Here is a 19012-nt window from a genome sequence, read left to right on the forward strand (position 1 = left end):
CATTTTTCTGTTGGCTAGAATGGAAAAAAGAATTAATATTTGAAGTAATTTTTAACTATGAAATGTGAAATATCATAGGCATTATTGTGTTATAGTCACCCTAAGTAGACATACATAATTAAAGCCATTTTTACAAACTATAGTTTCAAAAAGTAAAGTGGGCATCACTGGGTGGTCATTTTGTAAATAAGAATAAGCAATTATAGTCTTCTTCCCTCATTTTGACCAGTCTTTGCTTGTAAATAATGACAGAATGCAAAACTAGAAATATTAATTTTCAATTAACTGTTCCTTGTACCAGTTAAGCTGCTTCTCTTTAATTCTATGTATCACAATTTATAGAATGTAGAGTGTAGAGTTAGCCACCATGTCTAAAAACTTCCAAAAGATTGATAAGTTTCTAGTTATGAAAGAAACCAATACATCCTCATTAAAAGAAGCAAACAGCATTTTTTTTTAAATCCCTGATTAATCCCCATCTCCAAATTCCCTCTCCTAGAAGGAGCCACAGTTAAACTAGCTGGTTATGCTTCCAGATGTTTTCTATGTTTATATCAAAATACACTTTTTTTATACAAGTAAAATAACATTATAATGTTGTTAACTTATTTTTTAACCTATTATATAGTATTTTCCCAAGTCAGTACATATTAGCCAGCCCATTTTGATGAATGTTTAGGCTATTTCCAATGTGCCAGTAAAATTAATGCTGCCTTGAACATCTTTGATCATTTATCTTTGCATTCTTGTGCAAATAGTTTTGTAGGACAAATACTTCTAAGTGGAACTACTACCTCAAAGGATGTACAAATAGAAACATGTTAAATTTTTTAAATTGCTAAATTGCTTCTCAAAAAGTACTAGTTTACACACCTATGGGTAGTGTATGAGAATTGAAATATGGAATTTGCAAACTGTTGGTGTTGTGCATCTTAATAATATACATACCTTCCTCTAACAGTAGTTTTCAATATGAGCTGGCCTATTTTTATTTTCTTTCTTTTATCCTATATGAAAGTCATCTAGCTGGATAGGGGATTCTGGATAATTGTTCTGGGAACTGAAACTCATACACCACACCCCCACCATTTGCACTATGAGCTAAACAAATGAGTTAACTAGCTATTCTTATTTGTCTGTAGAGACGTATGTATTTTGAATTAAAGACACATCAAGTACCTGCATTTTTCTTTTGGATCTCAAATTTCCTACATCCGCTTTCTGATAACCATCTTTTTAATACCATGTTTTTTTTAAAAAAAAAAAATCCCTTCCGGAGGTTTCAAGACATGATGGCAAAATTTACTAGTCCATATGCAGTTGAACCTGTACCAAACATCAGGTTGCTAGTTCATTCCTAACAGTGTAATATGGCCTTTTTCTATGGAGAAAAATGCCTTTTCCAAATTTCCTATTCTAGAATGAATGGTATCATACTAATACCACCTCATATTAATATAGAATTTTACAATTTACAAAGCTCTCTCCTAAATTTTTCCATTTGATTTTCACAACAACTCAATGTAATGACTGGGAAGGTTTTTATCTCCACTTAATAGAGGTCACACAATCACGAAGTAGTAGAACTGAGACTAGTAGGGCACTGAATTTTCCACACCACTATGCTGCCTCCTTCCTATACATGAGGACAGCAGATTCCTTTTGTAGAAATTGTATTCTATGGTGGTAACATTCACTTCCTAAATCCCCTTTAGAATAAGGTAAAATATAAATTGAAAAGAGTGGGAAAACCCTACAAAAATATTTTTTCCTTTTTGGTAATTTTATTTTTACCTTTCTGAAAGAAGTCATTCATTTAGGTTTTAGATAAACTAGCTAAACATGTATTCTGTGACATTTTTAATAAATATGTGTGAAGAGTTCTAAGACAAGGACAATTTAAAACTGTAACCTCAATTCTGCAAGCAGATCATATGAAATATTAGTCACATATAGGTTTCATCGTATTTCTTATTCATATTCATCTTATTTCTTATTCATATTATCATATATGTTTCAACATATTCCCTACAACCAACCGTAAAGTCACATAAAGTCATAAAATCTGTTTCAGATTTGCGGCAGTTAAGACAAATTCCTCTTGATTTCTTATTTTAAGGATCATAATTGCTGGTCAGCTATTGGCCAATCTACAGGTAAGGTGGTTTTGGAAAGAAATGCTAAATCTTGCCATTTTGAAAGAACAATTATATAAAAAGATTGTTTTCCGTTTTTGATCTATAATGTCATTAGTGACAACGATTTCAGTTTTCTTCTTAACATTATGATCGTAATTTCTTATGTTCCAATAAAGCTTAAAGAAAAAGGATCTGAGCATTCTCAGTACCTTTTCTGATCTTTATCTTCAGGAGGGCCATCTCCATGTAGTCAAATACTGAGCTGAGTATCTGGAGAACTGGGCTCTTGTGTAGGCTGTACACTGAGTGTGAATTTGGGTAATTTCTCTTTTCTGGGCTTTAGCTTCCGCATCTCTAAAACGAGGAAGTGTGTTAGTTCTAGATTATCATCTCAAGGGTCCATTTTAGCTCTCGTATCATCATTGTAAAACCTATTAACCAACATTTGTTGAGACAAGGCATTCTAGTGTACAGACATCATGGGAGTATTTGTGGATACCTAAACAGTGGCTTATCCTCTGGGACAGTTTCAGCAGCTACTAAACACTAACAAGCCCTATGGCCCAAATCAGGTAGCATCCTGTGATGTGGTTACGTCACGAGGACTTGAGAGATGTAGAACCAGAACAGTTCTGGTCACCTAAATTATTACTAGGTAGCAATTTCCTTACACTAAATTGTTGCCTCATAACCTTAAAATGCGAAACCCGAGTGCCTAAGATATCACACCGTATACCTACTGTTAAAAAAACATAAAAGAAAAACGATGTTAAACAACTATTTACCGCAAAAATAGAAACAAATAAATATGGGAAAATTTCTCTGGCAACTAGAACTCAATCCCTATATTTTACCTGTAAAACTAGGCCTCAGGTGTTTGGATCTACTGTCCAGGCCAAGGGAAAAGTTTTTCTAACAGTCTCCAAAACATCGTTTAGGGGGAATAGAAAACTGCCAGAGGTATGTATATTATGCAAATCACCCCCAAAGAAACTCTCCTCGAGTCAGCGAGCATCTCAACAGAGAATATCCCTTTGCGGCCTCCTCCTCCAATTCAAGCCTCAAAGAGGCTGACTGCGCTGGCCGTGGCTAGGCAACCGTCCGAGCCTTCCCTGCCGTGTTAGCCCTGCCTCTCGAGGCGCTTCCACCACCCCGCGCCTCGAACCCCCTCCTCTCATTGGCCAGCACCAGGCCAGGGGTGGGCGGGGGAAATGCGTCAGAAAGTGTGCTCACTTCCGGCTAGGGAGCGCGCGGGTTGATTCGTCCTTCCTCGGCCGCGGGTGCTCGGAGCTCGGAAATGGCGGGTAAGTTCCCGGGAAAAGTTTACCAAGGGGAGGGGGCGGGCAGGTTTGGGAAAGAACGCTGAGACGGTGGTGACAGTGCCCGCCTGGAACTTTCGGGCTGCAGCCTGGTTTCTAGAAGGCCTGTTTAAGCCTGGAAACGCGGAACTCTCAGCTCAGCTCCTTGTCCGCCGAGGTTCGTGCCCCCGCCCCCAACGGCTCGGGGTTCTGCACCTTCTGCGGGGAACTTGGCCCTTAGGAGGGCCGAAGAGGCCAGGAGAAAGCGTCGTGATTTGGGCTTGTAAGGTGCCAGGTGCCTGGACGCCTGTTTCTCTTCTCGTTCCCTTTACCGACTGCTGCCTCATCCACTAGTCTGGTTCTGTTCCCGCCAGCTGATTTTAATGCTCAGACTCTTCTCTTCCAGGTCTCTCTTCGCCTTCCACTACAGTCAACTTCTGAGCTAGCGCATTGCTGTCTTGCCCTGCACTAGGGCTCTCATTTGAATCTTGATTGACTCCGTAATAGTCTCCTTAATGCCTCACACTTTAGTATTACTAAGATCTATTTAGATTTCCTTTGAGAGAGAGACAGTGAAACATTCTTCCTTAATCTAAACTTCTCTTTTAGAGGGTGTCTATTTTAATTTTCTTGTGTTTATTCTATCCACCTCTTCTTTATTGAGTCTCTTCAGTTCACAACATTTAATAACTAATAATTGCCATTATTCTGTACGTTTATAAAGATTGTTTTGGGTTGAATATATGCTTTTTTTAATCCATTTACATATCTTTTGAAGTAATGGACAGTTTCTTTTTCTTTTCTTTTTCCCCATTGCCTTTATAGTAGTCTCAGTACACTTTTATGGATGTGCTGGATACATAGGCTATAGCATGAGCTCTACAGGTGTTTAAGGAAAGGCTCTTCTACCAAATAGAGACTGTAGGATTTGGGGGTACACTGGTACTATAAAAGAGGGGGGACACGTGTATTGCACAGGGTGTAGTGTTATAAGAATTACACCTAAATTCGAATCTCAGTCCCACCGTTTAGTAATCGGGTGCCCTTTAAGGAGTAAAACCTCTTTCTTTTTTAAATTTTAATTTATTTATTTATTTTTGGCTGCGTTGGGTCTTCGTTGCTGTGTGTGGGCTTTCTCTAGCTGCGGCTAGCGGAGGGGCTGGCTCTTCGTTGCGGTGTGTGGGCTTCTCATTGTGGTGGCTTCTCTTGTTGCGGAGCACAGGCTCTAGGTGCGCCGGCTTCAGTAGTTGTGGCACGTGGGCCCAGTAGTTGTGGTTCGCGGGCTCTAGAGCGCAGGCTCAGCAGTTGCAGCACACGGGCTTAGTTGCTCCGTGGCATGTGGGATCTTCCCGGACCAGGGGTTGAACCCGCATCTCCTGCATTGGCAGGCGGATCCTTAACCACTGCATCACCAGGGAAGCCCAACCAAACCTCTTTCTAACTGAGCTTTTGAATATGAAATAGGGCTGATAAAGTATCTACTTGTCTTATAGAATTGTGGGGATTAAACTAATGTATGATTTGTTGCTTAGATTGTACATAAATGCCTTGAGGTGGGTTTTATTATCTCACTTTTATAGATGATGTTTGAGATGGGTTCTATTATACCATTTTTATCCAGTAGGGTCAGAGAAACCAAGTAATGTGCTCTAGTTCACAGATCTAGTAAGTAAATAGTGAAGCCTGGATTTGAATCCAGCAGTTCTGACTCCAAACCATTAAACTATACTGCTTCAAGTGTTCCACACATTGTGTATATGTGTGTTTTAACCGCTTACTGAAGTTTGCGGCATGTCATTGTACCCCATTTTTCATTTCTGCTCATGAACTTTTTTCCCTGAATTTTTCCTAATTTTTATGATCATTTTGTCAGGAGATTTATTGTCATCTTTGCTTGAAAGTTTCTCTTCATAATGGTTTCTTCCATTGTTAATTATTATATACATTGATGGGTAGCCACGTTGTACTAAAACCATTTTGTTATTCCAGTAGCCTATGACTGCATGCACATGGTTACAAAAATTTTGCTAATACAGTGAAAATTTTCTTTCCTAACCCTGTCCCCTTTCCTTCTCTTTATCCTAGAAGTAACAGTGGTTACTAGTTTCTTGTGTATCCTTCCTGAGATAATCTTTCTATGCATTATTAGTATTTTTTTAACATCTTTATTGGAGTATAATTGCTTTACAATGTTGTGTTAGTTTCTGCTGTATAACAAAGTGAATCAGCTATATGTATACATATATCCCCATATCCCTTCCCTCTTGCACCTCCCTCCTACCCTCCGTATCCCACCCCTCTAAGTGGTCACAAAGCACCAAGCTGATCTCCATGTGCTATGCAGCTGCTTCCCACTAGCTAGCTATTTTACATTTGGTAGTGTATATATGTCATTGCTACTCTCTCACTTCATCCCAGCTTACCCTTCCCCCATCCCACATTCTCAAGTCCATTCTCTACGTCTGCATCTTTATTCCTGCCCTTCCACTAGGTCCATCAGTACCAGTTTTCTAGATTCCATATATATGTGTTAGCATACGGTATTTGTTTTTCTCTTTCTGACTTACTGTAGGTCCATCCACCTCACTACAAATAACTCAGTTTTGTTTCTCTTTATGGCTGAGTAATATTCCATTGTATATATGTGCCACATCTTCTTTATCCATTCATCTGTCGATGGACGTTTAGGTTGCTTCCATGTTCTGGCTATTGTAAATAGTGCTGCAGTGAACATAGTGGTACCTGTCTCTTTTTGAATTATGATTTTCTCAGGGTATATGCCCAGTAGTGGGATTGCTGGGTCATATGGTAGTTCTATTTTTAGTTTTTTTAAGGAACCTCCATACTGTTCTCCATAGTGGCTGTATCAGTTTACATTCCACCAACAGTGCAAGAGGGTTCTCTTTTCCCGACACCCTCTCCAGCATTTATTGTTTGTAGATATTTTGATGATGGCCATTCTGACTGGTGTGAGGTGATACCTCCTTGTGGTTTTGATTTCCATTTCTCTAATGATTAGTGATGTTGAGCAACCTTTCACGTGTTTGTTGGCAACCTGTATGTCTTATTTGGAGAAATGTCTATTTAGGTCTTATGCCCATTTTTGTATTTGGTTGTTTGTTTTTTTGATATTAAGATTCGTGAGCTGCTTGTATATTTGGGAGATTAATCCTTTCTCAGTTGCTTCATTTGCAAATATTTTCTCACACTCTGAGGGTTGTCTTTTTGTCTTGTTTATGGTTTCCTTTGTGGTGCAAAAGCTTTTAAGTTTCATTAGGTCCCATTTGTTTATTTTTGTTTTTATTTCCATTTTTCTAGGAGGTGGGTCAAAAAGGATCTTGCTGTGATTTATGTCATAGAGTGTTCTGCCTATGTTTTCCTCTAAGAGTTTTATAGTGTCTGGCCTTACATTTAGGTGTTTAATCCATTTTGAGTTTATTTTTGTGTATGGTGTTAGGAAATGTTCTAATATCATTCTTTTACATGTAGCTGTCCAGTTTTCCCAGCACCACTTGTTGAAGAGGCTGTCTTTTCTCCATTGTATATTTTTGCCTCCTTTATCAAAGATAAGGTGACCATATGTGCATGGGTTTATCTCTGGGCTTTCTTTCCTGTTCCACTGATCTATATTTCTGTTTTTTGTGCCAGTACTATACTGTCTTGATTACTGTAGCTTTGTAATATAGTCTGAAGTCAGGGAGTCTGATTCCTCCAGCTCCATTTTTCTTTCTCAAGATTGTGTTGGCTATTGAGGGTCTTTTGTGTTTCCATACAAATTGTGAAATTTTTTGTTCTAATTCTGTGAACAATGCTGTTGGTAGTTTGATAGGGATTACACTGAATCTGTAGATTGCTTTGGGTAGTATAGTTGTTTTCACAATGTTGATTCTTCCAATCCAAGAACATGGTATATCTCTCCATCTGTTTGTATCGTCTTTAATTTCTTCATCAGTGTCTTATAGTTTTCTGCATACAGGTCTTTTGTCTCCTTAGGTAGGTTTATTCCTAGGTATTTTATTCTTTTTGTTGCAGTGGTAAATGGAAGTGTTTCCTTAATTTCTCTTTCAGGTTTTTCGTCATTAGTGTATAAGAATGCAAGAGATTTCTCTGCATTAATTTTGTATCCTGCTGTTTTATCAGATTCATTGATTAGAGTTTCCTGGTAGCAGCTTTAAGATTCTCTATGTATAGTATCGTATCATCTGCAAACAGTGACAGTTTTACTTCTTCTTTTCTGCTTTGGATTCCTTTTATTTATTTTTCTTCTCTGATTGCCTTGGCTAAAACTTCCAAAACTATGTTGGATAATAGTGGTGAGAGGGGGCAACCTTGTCTTATTCCTGATCTTAGAGGAAGTGGTTTCAGTTTTTCACCATTGAAAACGATGTTGGCTGTGGGTTTGTCATATATGGCCTTTATTATGTTGAGGTAGGTTCCCTGTATGCCTGCCTTCTGTTGTTGGTTTTTTTAATAGTTGATCTGGAAGTACTCTGGGTAGAATTTTTTCAGTATTAGAAATAAAATGCTATCCTGTAATTATCAAAGGACATTCTCACCTTGATTCTTAGCGGAGCAGTAGCATCCTTTTTATATTTCTTTTAAAAAGGCTACTTAGGTATAAATCCTAGCAGGTAATTTATGTTAATATTAAATATTCAGAAGTGTCAATAGTCTGTCATTTTAATTATCAGCTTTACTCATTTATGTAAAGCAGGTCTAATTCACAAGCCTCTATCTCAAAAGTAATTTTTTTTCTGTTTTATGATGAGACAGTCATACTCAGTACATTTATGTAGGAGTATATGGAGATCTATGATCTGCTAGCATGTTGTAAGTCTTACCTTTATTCCAGTTCTAATAAGAACTCTATTTGTAGGTTTGACTAATTAAACCACTTCCACCTAGACTTTTTAAAAACCTTTTTTCTTAGGATTTGGTGCTATGGAGAAATTTTTGGTTGAATACAAGAGTGCAGTTGAGAAGAAACTGGCAGAGTACAAATGTAACACCAACACAGCAATTGAACTAAAATTAGGTATGTATGCCTTTTCTAAGTAGTATTACGTGTGTACTGTGTGTGTATATATAATCTTTCTTTTTAAATTTGAAGTAGAATTTTATGTAAGAGCATTTTATTGCAGACATTTGTATAGTTATTGTATTGTTTTTGCAATTTAATGTTTAGTTTTCTACACTTATTGAACACATTCAGATTTTATTAAGTCTTGGTTTATGTCATGGTGTGGGTTGATGTTTGAGAGATGGCAGAGTTTACATATAGAAAGTTCAGTGTGGCAAAAAGTGACAGGTATAAGTGGTCTCAGCCTCTTAAAAGTATTTACTTTTACTTATTTGCTTATAAAAATAATAGAAAATAAGTATTGGGGAGAATGTGGGGAACTTGCATATGTTACTGATGGGAACATAAAATGAGGCAATTACTTTGGAAAACAGTTTGGCAGGTTCTTAAAAAGTTAAACATATATATTTGCAATATGACTCAACAGTTCAACTCCTAGGTATCTACCCAAGAGAAATGAAAATGTTTGTCCATACAAAAACTTGTACATGAATGTTCACAGCAGCATCATTCACAATAGCCAAAATAAATAGCCCAGATATCAATCAGCTGGTAAGCGGTTAAACAAAGTGTGGTATATCCATGTGATGGAATACTATTTGACGATAAAAAGGATGAAGGTCTGATACATGCTACAACACTTAAAGCAGTTGAGTTTATGGGATGTAAATTATAACTCAATAAAGCTATTTAAGAAATAATTATAAGCTCATGAATTCTGGTTCCATCACTTTCCATTCCTTAGGTTTCTCATCTTTAAAATGGAGTTAATATTACTTACTGTATAGTGGTTGTAAAGATTACATATGAGGTTAAATACAAGTAAAGTGCTTAAACAATTTGATTTAGAAATTCACAATAAATATTAGCTATTATTATTTAAAACAGTACAAACATAACAGAAATATAAAGAAAGTGACAGATAATGGTGCCCTGATGCCTCACTAAAAAGATAATACTGATCTAAGTTTTTTTTTCTTGTACATACATTAGTTTTCTAAAACCAGGATACTGTTGTAAGGCTGTTTTGTTATTTAGCTTAATAGTATCTTGAATATCATTCCTTGTAACTATATATAGATCTACCTCATTCTTTTAAATTATGTAGTATAGTATGACTGTATCATAACTTATTTAAGTATTCTCTGTCGGGAGATGTGCTTCTCCTCTTTTGCTATTAAAAGTAATTCTCCAGTAAATATCGTTGCATATGTATGTACCCACTTGTGTGAGTGATCTGTAGAGTGTGTGGCTAGAAATTGAAATGCTGGATCAGAGTTTTTCAGCTTCAGCACTATTGACATTTTGGGTTAGATAATTCTTTGTTATTCTGTACTTTGTAGGATGTTTAGCAGCATTCTTTGTCTATTAACCAGATGCCAGTAACATTCTCCTTCAGTTGTGACAATCAAAAATGTCTTCTGGGGCTTCCCTGGTGGCGCAGTGGTTGAGAGTCCGCCTGCCGATGCAGGGGACACGGGTTTGTGCCCTGGTCCGGGAAGATCCCACATGCCGCGGAGCGGCTGGGCCTGTGAGCCATGGCCGCTGGGCCTGCGTGTCCGGAGCCTGTGCTCCGCAACGGGAGAGGCCACAACAGTGAGAAGCCCGCGTACTGCAAAAAAAAAAAAAAAGGTCTTCTGACGTTGTCACATCTCCTGAGGGTTGTGTGTAAAATTGTCTCTGTTTAAGAACCACTGTGCTAGGTCAAAGGGTTACAAACATATTCTACTTTAGTAGCCGTTGCTAAATTGCCTTCCAAAAAAGTACCTGTGCTTACACCAGAATTTGAGATTGCCTTTTTACTTATTACCCTGGTCAGTGTTGCATATTATCATTAAAAAAAACAAAGCAGAACACCCTGCCCCTGTGATGGGTGAAAAATAGCTTCTTGTTTTAATTTGCAATTGTAGTGAAAAACACATAACTTAAAATTTACTATTTTTTACCTTTTTTAAGTGTAGAGTTCTGTAGTGTTTAGCATTTATACTCACATTATTGTGCAGCTGATCTCCAGAACCTTCTCATCTTGCAAAATTGAAACTCTGTATCCCTGTTTTCCCCCTCCTGTTAGCCCCTTGCTAACACCTTTTTACTTTCTGTTTGTAGAATTTGACTACTTTAGATACCTCATATAAGTGGAAGCATGTAGTATTTGTATTCTTGTGACTGGCTTATTTCACCTAGCATAATATCCTCAAGATTCATCCATGTAGCACGTGGCAGGAATTCCTTCCTTTTAAGGCTGAATAATATTCCATTACATGTATACACCACGTTTTGTTTACCTGTTCATCCGTTGATGGACGCTTGAGTTGCTTCCACCTCTTGGCTATTGCGAATAATGCTGCTGTGAATAGGGGTGTGCAAATATCTCTTCGAGATCCTGCTTCAAATTCTTTTGGATATATACCCAGAGGTGGGATTGCTGTATCATATTGTAATTATATTTTTAATTCTTTGAGGAACCTCCATACTGTTTTCCATAGTGGTTGCTGCTCCATTTTACATTCCCACCAACAGTGCACAAAAATTCCAATTTCTCCACATCCTTACCAACACATTATTTTCTGAGGTTTTTTCCCCCCACAGTTTTTGACCATTTTTTGATTTGATAATTAAAATTGATTTTTAATCCTAAGAGAAGTATATCCTTTATATTCTAAAAGAATCAGCCCTTCTTTGGTAATATGTTGCAAGTACTTTTTTCCCTGTTTTGAGTTTTGGTGAGTTTGTTATGTAGAAGTTAACATTTTTTATCTAGGGAAATTTCTTTTTCTTTTATGAGTTTTCACTGTGTCTTATAAAAAGGTCCTTCCTACTCTAAGATTATGAAAAGATTTATTTATTGTTTCTTTTAATAATTTGTCGATTTTTTTTCTCTTTTTAAATTGAAACCTTTGAATCTTTATCTTGATGAGGCATAGGGTAGGAATCCAGCTTTATACTTTTCCAGATGGTTTAGTCAGTTATCTAGCTGCTGATTTGTTGTCTTCAACAATTAAAATTTCTTTTTTAATCATACTAAAATATTATATATATTCTTGGGTTTACTCTGGGGCCTTTTTTTTCCCCTGAGCCATTAGTGTACTGTTACAGTAAATGTTGTGATTTGTATATGGTGTGACTGGGTCCCACTCATTTCTTTAAGAGTTTTCCTGAGTTTTCTCTAATGTCTGCTTCTAGGTGGACATTTTATCAGGTTCCAAAGAGGTGTTTGGTTGATTTTTTTTAAATTGAGATCCTGTTAAAATTTAAGTTTAGTATGGGGAGAATCAACATCTTTACATTGCTGAATCTTCCTTTCTAATAGCAAGAATATCTTTCTATTTATTCAGGTCTTTTTTTATGTCTAGCTGTGGAGTTTTAAATTTTATGTACAGATGATATACATTTCTTAAGTTTATTCCAAGGTATTTCATCTATTTTACTGCTATTATAAATGGGATCTCCTCGTCCATTATATTTTCTATCTTTATTGTGTATGGGAGAACTATGGAAAATAATTCTTAACACATATCTTTTTCCCACATCAAAATCTAGTTTACATAAATTTTATACATATTTGACAGAACTAAAGTTGACTGGGTTACTTGGTCAGTCTAATCTCTTACAGTCAGCAGCAATAATTTGCTTCCCTCAAAACAACCTTTCTTCCTATCTCCCTCTTTCCCTTCCCCTTCTACTTTCTCTGGAGAAATGTTTATTGAAAGCTACCATGTGACAGGCATTGTACTAGACACATGGGATAACTTTAACTCTTGACTGCATACCAATAATTACACTAAGGTTTATCCCAAGATTCTTCTCCCATAGCAAGCTATTTTCAGTTTGTGTGTGAGGGATTGATAGGCACACTTTTCCCACATGGGTCCAGTGCTCTGGGGGTAGGTTACTGTAGAAAGAGTGAATCTTTTTTTCTATATGTCACTTTAATTATGTTTAGGTATACAATTAGGTAGCATTAACTACCTTCACAGTGTTGTGCAGCCATCACCACTGTTTCCAAAATTTTTTATCACCCCAAACAGAAACTCTATATTCCTGGTAAGCAGTAATTCCCCATTCACCTTCCCCTCCAGCCCCTGGTAACCTCTAATCTACTTTCTATCTCTATGAATTTACCTATTTTAGATATTTTTTTAAGTGGGATATTTGTCCTTTTGTGTCTGGCTTATTTTACTTAGCATAATATTTTCAACTTACTTAGCAAATGTTTCATGTTGTAACATGTATCAGAACTTCATTCCTGTTAATGGCTGAATAATATTCTGTTGTATACCACACTTTGTTTATTCATTCATCTGTTGATGGACACTTGGGTTGTTTCCTGCTTTTGGCAATTGTGAATAATGCTGCCGTGAACATCGAGATATAGTTGTCTGTTGTCCTTGTTTTCAGTTCTTTTGCCATATAGCTAGGAACAGAATTGCTGGGTCATATGATAATTCTATGTTTAGCTTTTTGAGGAATTGCCAAATTATATTCCATAGTGGCTACAGCATTTTACATTCCCACCAGCAATGTATGAGTTTCACTTTTTCCACATCCTTGTCAGCACTTACTATTTTTTTATATATAGCCATCTTAGTAGGTGTGAAATGACATCTTACTGCAGTTTTAATTTGCATTTCCCTAATAACTGATGACATTGAGCATATTTACATGTGCTTATTGGCTGCTTGTGTATCTTCTTTGTAGAAGTATCTGTTCAGATCCTTTGCATATTTTTTCATTGAGTTTTGTCTTTAATATATTTTTTGTTGTCATTGTTGTTTTAATATATTTTAAAAACAGATAATCTTACTGGATTCTTCTACTGTTGTGGAGAGTGGTTTCAGCTGATTTTCTTTGTTTTTCTCAAGCATGCAATCATAGCATCTGAACATTTTAGTAAATTCACTTTCTTTTCTATATATACCTCTTACTTTGTTCTCTTTTCAATTTGCGTTGGCTAGCACGTTCAGAACAGTGTTAAAAAATGATAGCCGTCATTCCTCTTCCTTAAATTAATGATGATGGTTCTTGTTATTTCTCCACTAAACATGATCCTGGCTTATTACATTGGAGAGTATTTTTCAGTTGGCAAAGAGTTTTTATTCAAACATGCATATTAAACTTTATTGAGTGCCATTTTGGTTTCCCTGGAAATAATTTTTATTATATTATCTTATATACAATGTAAAACATAATATTTAAATAATTTTATTTTTTAATCTTTAGATTTTGAACCATCCTTGCATTTCAGTACCTCGAGATATTTTGTTTTGATGAAGACTATATTATCTTTAAATATTTTTACATTATTGTTTATAGATGATCTTGGTCTGTGTTTTTCTCCTCAAGGCTTTCTTTTTAGGGAAGGTGAAGGTCAGCTTTTGTACTCTTTGTAACTATTTCTCATGGCCTTCCCACTTTACCATTCCTACTCTCAGCAGTTTTTAAAGCATTAGGTATACTTGTTCCTTAAAGGCTTGAAATAATTCACCTTAATCATTTTGAAGAGATTGTCCTCTTAGGCCATTTAATGCTTTTCTTGCCTTAATACAATTTAGATTGCATTTTCAGGTTTTGTGTTTTACAGGCTACATTTTTTTGTCCTTCCATTTACTTTTAACCTGTCATTCCTTTTAGGCATGTCATTTATAGAGAACATACTGAATTTGATTTGTAAAAATTTTTTTAATCTAACCAGTATATCTCCGTTACATTTATTGTTTGTTGCTTTTGTCATCTTTTTCTGTTGCTTCCTTATACTTTCTCATTCCTCTTTTCCTATGTAGTGTGTGTTTTGTTTTCCTTTATCCCTTACTCTCCAGTATACTCTTTTAAATTCTACTAAAAAACCATATAACCAATTATAAAAATACAGTGTATTGTTAGTTCTACTGATATGATCTTTGTTTTAAGTTTACTACCATTCAGCAAATACTTATTTAGGTGTACTATGTGACAGGCACTTATCTCGGCACTAGAGGTAGAGCAGTATACAAACAGTCCCTCTTTTCATTGAACTTACATTTTCATTATGAGAAACAGACATATTAAATACATGACACATTGTGATATGTGATATGTGTTATGGAGAAAATAGAGAGTGATCAGGTCTTACAACTAAGGTGACATTTGAGTAGATGCTAAGTAAAGTGAATCTGTGAATCGTGTAGATACCTCAAGGATATCTCAAGGAGTGTTCCAGGCTGTCTCTTTTGTCTCCTTCAGACTGGAACAGTTGTCAGTCTTTTCTTGACTTTCCTGACCTTAACACTTTGAAGATTACAGGCCAGTTATTATGTAGAATGTCCCTCAATTTGGGTTTGGCACATGTTTGCGTATCATTTATTTCAGATTGTATATCTTTGTTAGGACTATCACAGAAGTGATGTGCAGATTTCATTGCATCCTATCAGTTTTTCATTAAACTTTCAATTCTTTCATTTATTTCCTATTTTATTTAATGAATTATAACCTGTTACTATCATTTATTTTGGTGGTCAATTTGTCCCTGACTTGACCAGTGGGAGGCCAGATCAAGTTGGCTTCTGTGTCTTTTTTACGTCCTCCTTATTATTTGATTACTTCGTTTTTTGATTACTTTCTGGAACAAGATGTTCTAGGCTCATGTGTTATTTCTGCCATAGCGCTGGAATTTAGTATACTCAGGAAAATATATGTTGGCCAGAGCACTTAAGATTTCAGTTATTTAAAGAACACAGGGTTATGAATAAACTTATAGTCTAGAGTACAACTAGATACAGTGGGGAATATGTGGCATCTCTGAAGCTGCTTGAGAGCTAGAACCCATTATATCTGCAATATGAGCACCTGTTAGTGGGTTGTACATATGTTAAACGCCTAAGTATTTAATTAAACTTTAATAATTGATTAACATGCATTGGTGATTTCTTAATTTTGTTTTTGGCTAATAAGACATATGTAGAATGTATCTTTTTTTTTTACATCTTTATTGAAGTATAATTGCTTTACAATGGTGTGTTAGTTTCTGCTTTATAACAAAGTGGATCAGTTATACATATACATATGTTCCCATATCTCTTCCCTTTTGGGTCTCTCTCCCTCCCACCCTCCCTATCCCACCCCTCTAGGTGGTCACAAAGCACCGAGCTGATCTCCCTGTGCTATGCGGCTGCTTCCCATTAGCTATCTATTTTACATTTGGTAGTGTATATATGTCCATGCCACTCTCTGGCTTTGTCACAGCTTATATGTCCATGCCACTCTCTGGCTTTGTCACCCTTCCCCCTCCCCATATCCTCAAGTCCATTCTCTAGTAGGTCTGTGTCTTTATTCCTGTCTTACCCCTAGGTTCTTCATGACATTTTTTTTCTTAAATTCCATATATATGTGTTAGCATACAGTATTTGTCTTTCTCTTTCTGACTTCACTCTGTATGACAGACTCTAGGTCCATCCACCTCATTACAAATAGCTCAATTTATGGCTGAGTAATATTCCATTGTATATATGTGCCACATCTTCCTTATCCATTCATCTGATGATGGACACTTTAAAAACTACAAATAGAACTACCATATGACCCAGCAATCCCACTACTGGGCGTATACCCTGAGAAAACCATAATTCAAAAAGAGTCATGTACCAAAATGTTCATTGCAGCTCTATTTACAGTAGCCCGGAGATGTAATGTATCTTCTTTTATGCTTCTTTGTCCCTCCAAAAATTACAGAAGTGATTCGGAGAACTAGGAAATACAGGAACTATATATATAGGAGTAGAAACAATAGGATGTATATTCAAAAAGAAAATTGATTGCAGGTCCTATGTTGGCAATAAGGTGCCATTTAGTATTTCAGGCCCTGATCTTCCATTTGTCTCCACAGATGTGAATGACATAATTTTTCTTGGAAAGAAAATTTTTAGTGCTTATTTTAAATTATTTCAGTTTTTATATTGTCTCTCTATTGGAATAATGCATATTTTGCAGAAATTTTAAAAAGTGCTGAAGAATATAAGAAATTAAAATTAAACCTGTAATTCTGTCACCCAGAATAACTACTTCAGTATTGTAATTTGGGATATTTCTTTCTAGTTTTTTAAATTATATATTCACTTATATTATTTCTCTTTTATAAAATTCAGGTCACAGTGTCATGTTCTGTTCACTTAACTGTAGGTACATTGTGAACATTTTTCTCTGTCACCAAATATCTCAGTAACATGATGTTTAGTGATTATATAAACCATTTCACATTTATATAATTTATTTAATCATTCTCCTATTGCTTGATATTTGGTTTGCTTGCTTGCTCTCTTGCTTTACTGACGTAACAGCACTTCGTATGTGTTCTCATGTACATATATATATGTCAGATTGAGTCAGCCTTAAACTCACTATTACCGACTTTGTAACCTTGAGCAAATTATTCTTTTTTGCATTATTCATCTGTAAAATGGAAGCAGTAATGTTACCTACCTTGTACAGCTCTTGCAAGGATTAACTACAATAATGTTTATAAAATCCTTAACAAATTGCCTGACACACAGTAAATGTTCAAGTGACAAGTAATAATATTATTAATAACATTATTATTTTGTGTGTGACTGCTCCTTAAATGTATATCCAATAACAATGTTTTTCACATAAGAACTTGTGCACACACGTTCATAGCAGCATTATTCAAATAGTCACAAATGTTCGTTAACTGATGAGTGTATAAACAAAATACGGCACCTCTGTACAGTAGAATAATGTTCAGCCACGAGAAGGGAATGAGCTACTAGTACATGCTACAACATGGATGAACCGTGACAACATATTAAGTGAAAGCAGCCAGACACAGAAGCCCTCATATTTTATAACTCTGTTTATTTGATATGCCCAGAGTAGGCAGATTTAGAGATCTGGTTTCATCCCTTTCATAGTAATTACTACATTTGTATAAGTGTTGAGGGTTTTTAAAATGAGAATAGAAAACTCACATTTGTCCTGTCTATTAAAAGGACTAACCTCCATTCTTTGTGCCCCTAGCACCAATTGTTGGTTCCTTTTGTCTAAGGCCCAGGACTTTTTACCTTAAAAACCCTCTTTTGAGGAGATTACTTTCATTCTAATCTCAATCAAATTTAACCCATGGTATTTTCTCAATGTGTAATGCCAGGAACTTTTAGGCAACTTTTTAGAAATCTGCCCAGTGTGGTTAAAGGTCGTACAGTGAACAAATTTTCATATTTCAAGTTTCACGATAAGGACTGATATTAAAACTTCACTTATTGGATAGTAAAAGAATCCTTTATTAACTACACAGCACTGGTTTTAAAGAGTTTCTCTTGGATTCGTATATTTAAAATCTAATCAAATCTGCTCAAGCCAATAAATATTTAAGTATATATTTGCCTTAAGCTATTTGAGTTTTACTTCATTTTGGGGTTTTTTTTGGTTTGTTTTTTGTTTGTTTGTTTGTGTTTTTGCGGTATGCGGGCCTCTCACTATTGTGGCCACTCCTGTTGCGGAGCACAGGCACCGGACGTGCAGGCCCAGTGGCCATGGCTCACGGGCCTCGCCACTCCGCGGCATGTGGGATCTTCCCGGACCGGGGCACGAACCCGTGTCCCCTGCGTCAGCAGGCGGACTCTCAACCACTGCACCACCAGGGAAGCCCAAGTTTTACTTCATTTTAACTAAAAGATTCATCACTTTACTTTTTCTTTTAGTTCCTATCTTCTGTGGACTAAACTCCATGCTAAAATAGTAAAACCTCACTAATTTGGATGTCAGGAGTGGGTATTGGAAGAAGTCCAATCCAAATTATAGAAATAGTTATCATAACTAACCTTACACTTTTCCTATTCATTACTTGTCTTTTTCTCTATCCATGTCTCTACCCATCATTACCAAAGTGCTATACATATTAGAAGCAGTAGCTTGAAATTAATTTTTTTTTAAATTATTTTTTAATAATTTCTAGAGACTTCAAGACATTTTAAAGTATTAAAGATGCAGCAGTTGGGAATTTTTAGGTTAATGAGTCTAGACATATTGGACTACTTTATTTTCTTATTATGAAATATTACAGACATGCAAAAATTACAAGCAACTAATGAATATCTCTGATTCCATCACTCAGCTTTTTCAAATCGTAGCATTTTGCTGTATTTTCCCAGGCCTTTTTTTCTTTCAATTTTCATTACGAAAATTTGCAAACACAGAAAAATTGAGGGAATAGGATTATACCTGTATATCCTATACCTAGATTTAACAATTAACATTTTCCATATATGCTTTATTGTGTGTGTATTTTTGCTGAATTATTTGAAAGTAGCTTTCTGAACATCATGAATTTGCTCATAGCACATGTCCTAATATATGAGTATGCACATATATAACCACAACACAGTTATTACACCTAAGAAAATTAGTGGTAATTCTTTGGTATCATGAAATTTTCTGGTTTCCCTGGTTGTTCTGGAAAGTCTTCAGTGGCTTAAAAAAAGAAAAAAGATTTAAACCAGAATCCCCTC

The 19012-nt window shown here is 35.9% G+C and overlaps 1 protein-coding gene across 1 annotated transcript in view; it reads left to right on the plus strand.

Annotated features, from left to right (window-relative positions):
- Positions 1 to 3349: 3349 nt before the first annotated feature.
- Positions 3350 to 19012, plus strand: part of HAT1 (histone acetyltransferase 1) — a gene marked incomplete at its 5' end in the record, with an annotated part of 53462 nt that continues 37799 nt past the window's right edge. The window contains 3 exon segments of the mRNA XM_082841041.1: positions 3350 to 3389; positions 3392 to 3442; positions 8367 to 8471. Coding sequence (XP_082697167.1) covers positions 3350 to 3389; positions 3392 to 3442; positions 8367 to 8471 — 196 coding nt within the window.

This window comes from Leucopleurus acutus (genome assembly GCF_964270905.1).
Source record: "Leucopleurus acutus genome assembly, chromosome: 6".
Lineage (NCBI taxonomy): Eukaryota > Metazoa > Chordata > Mammalia > Artiodactyla > Delphinidae > Leucopleurus > Leucopleurus acutus.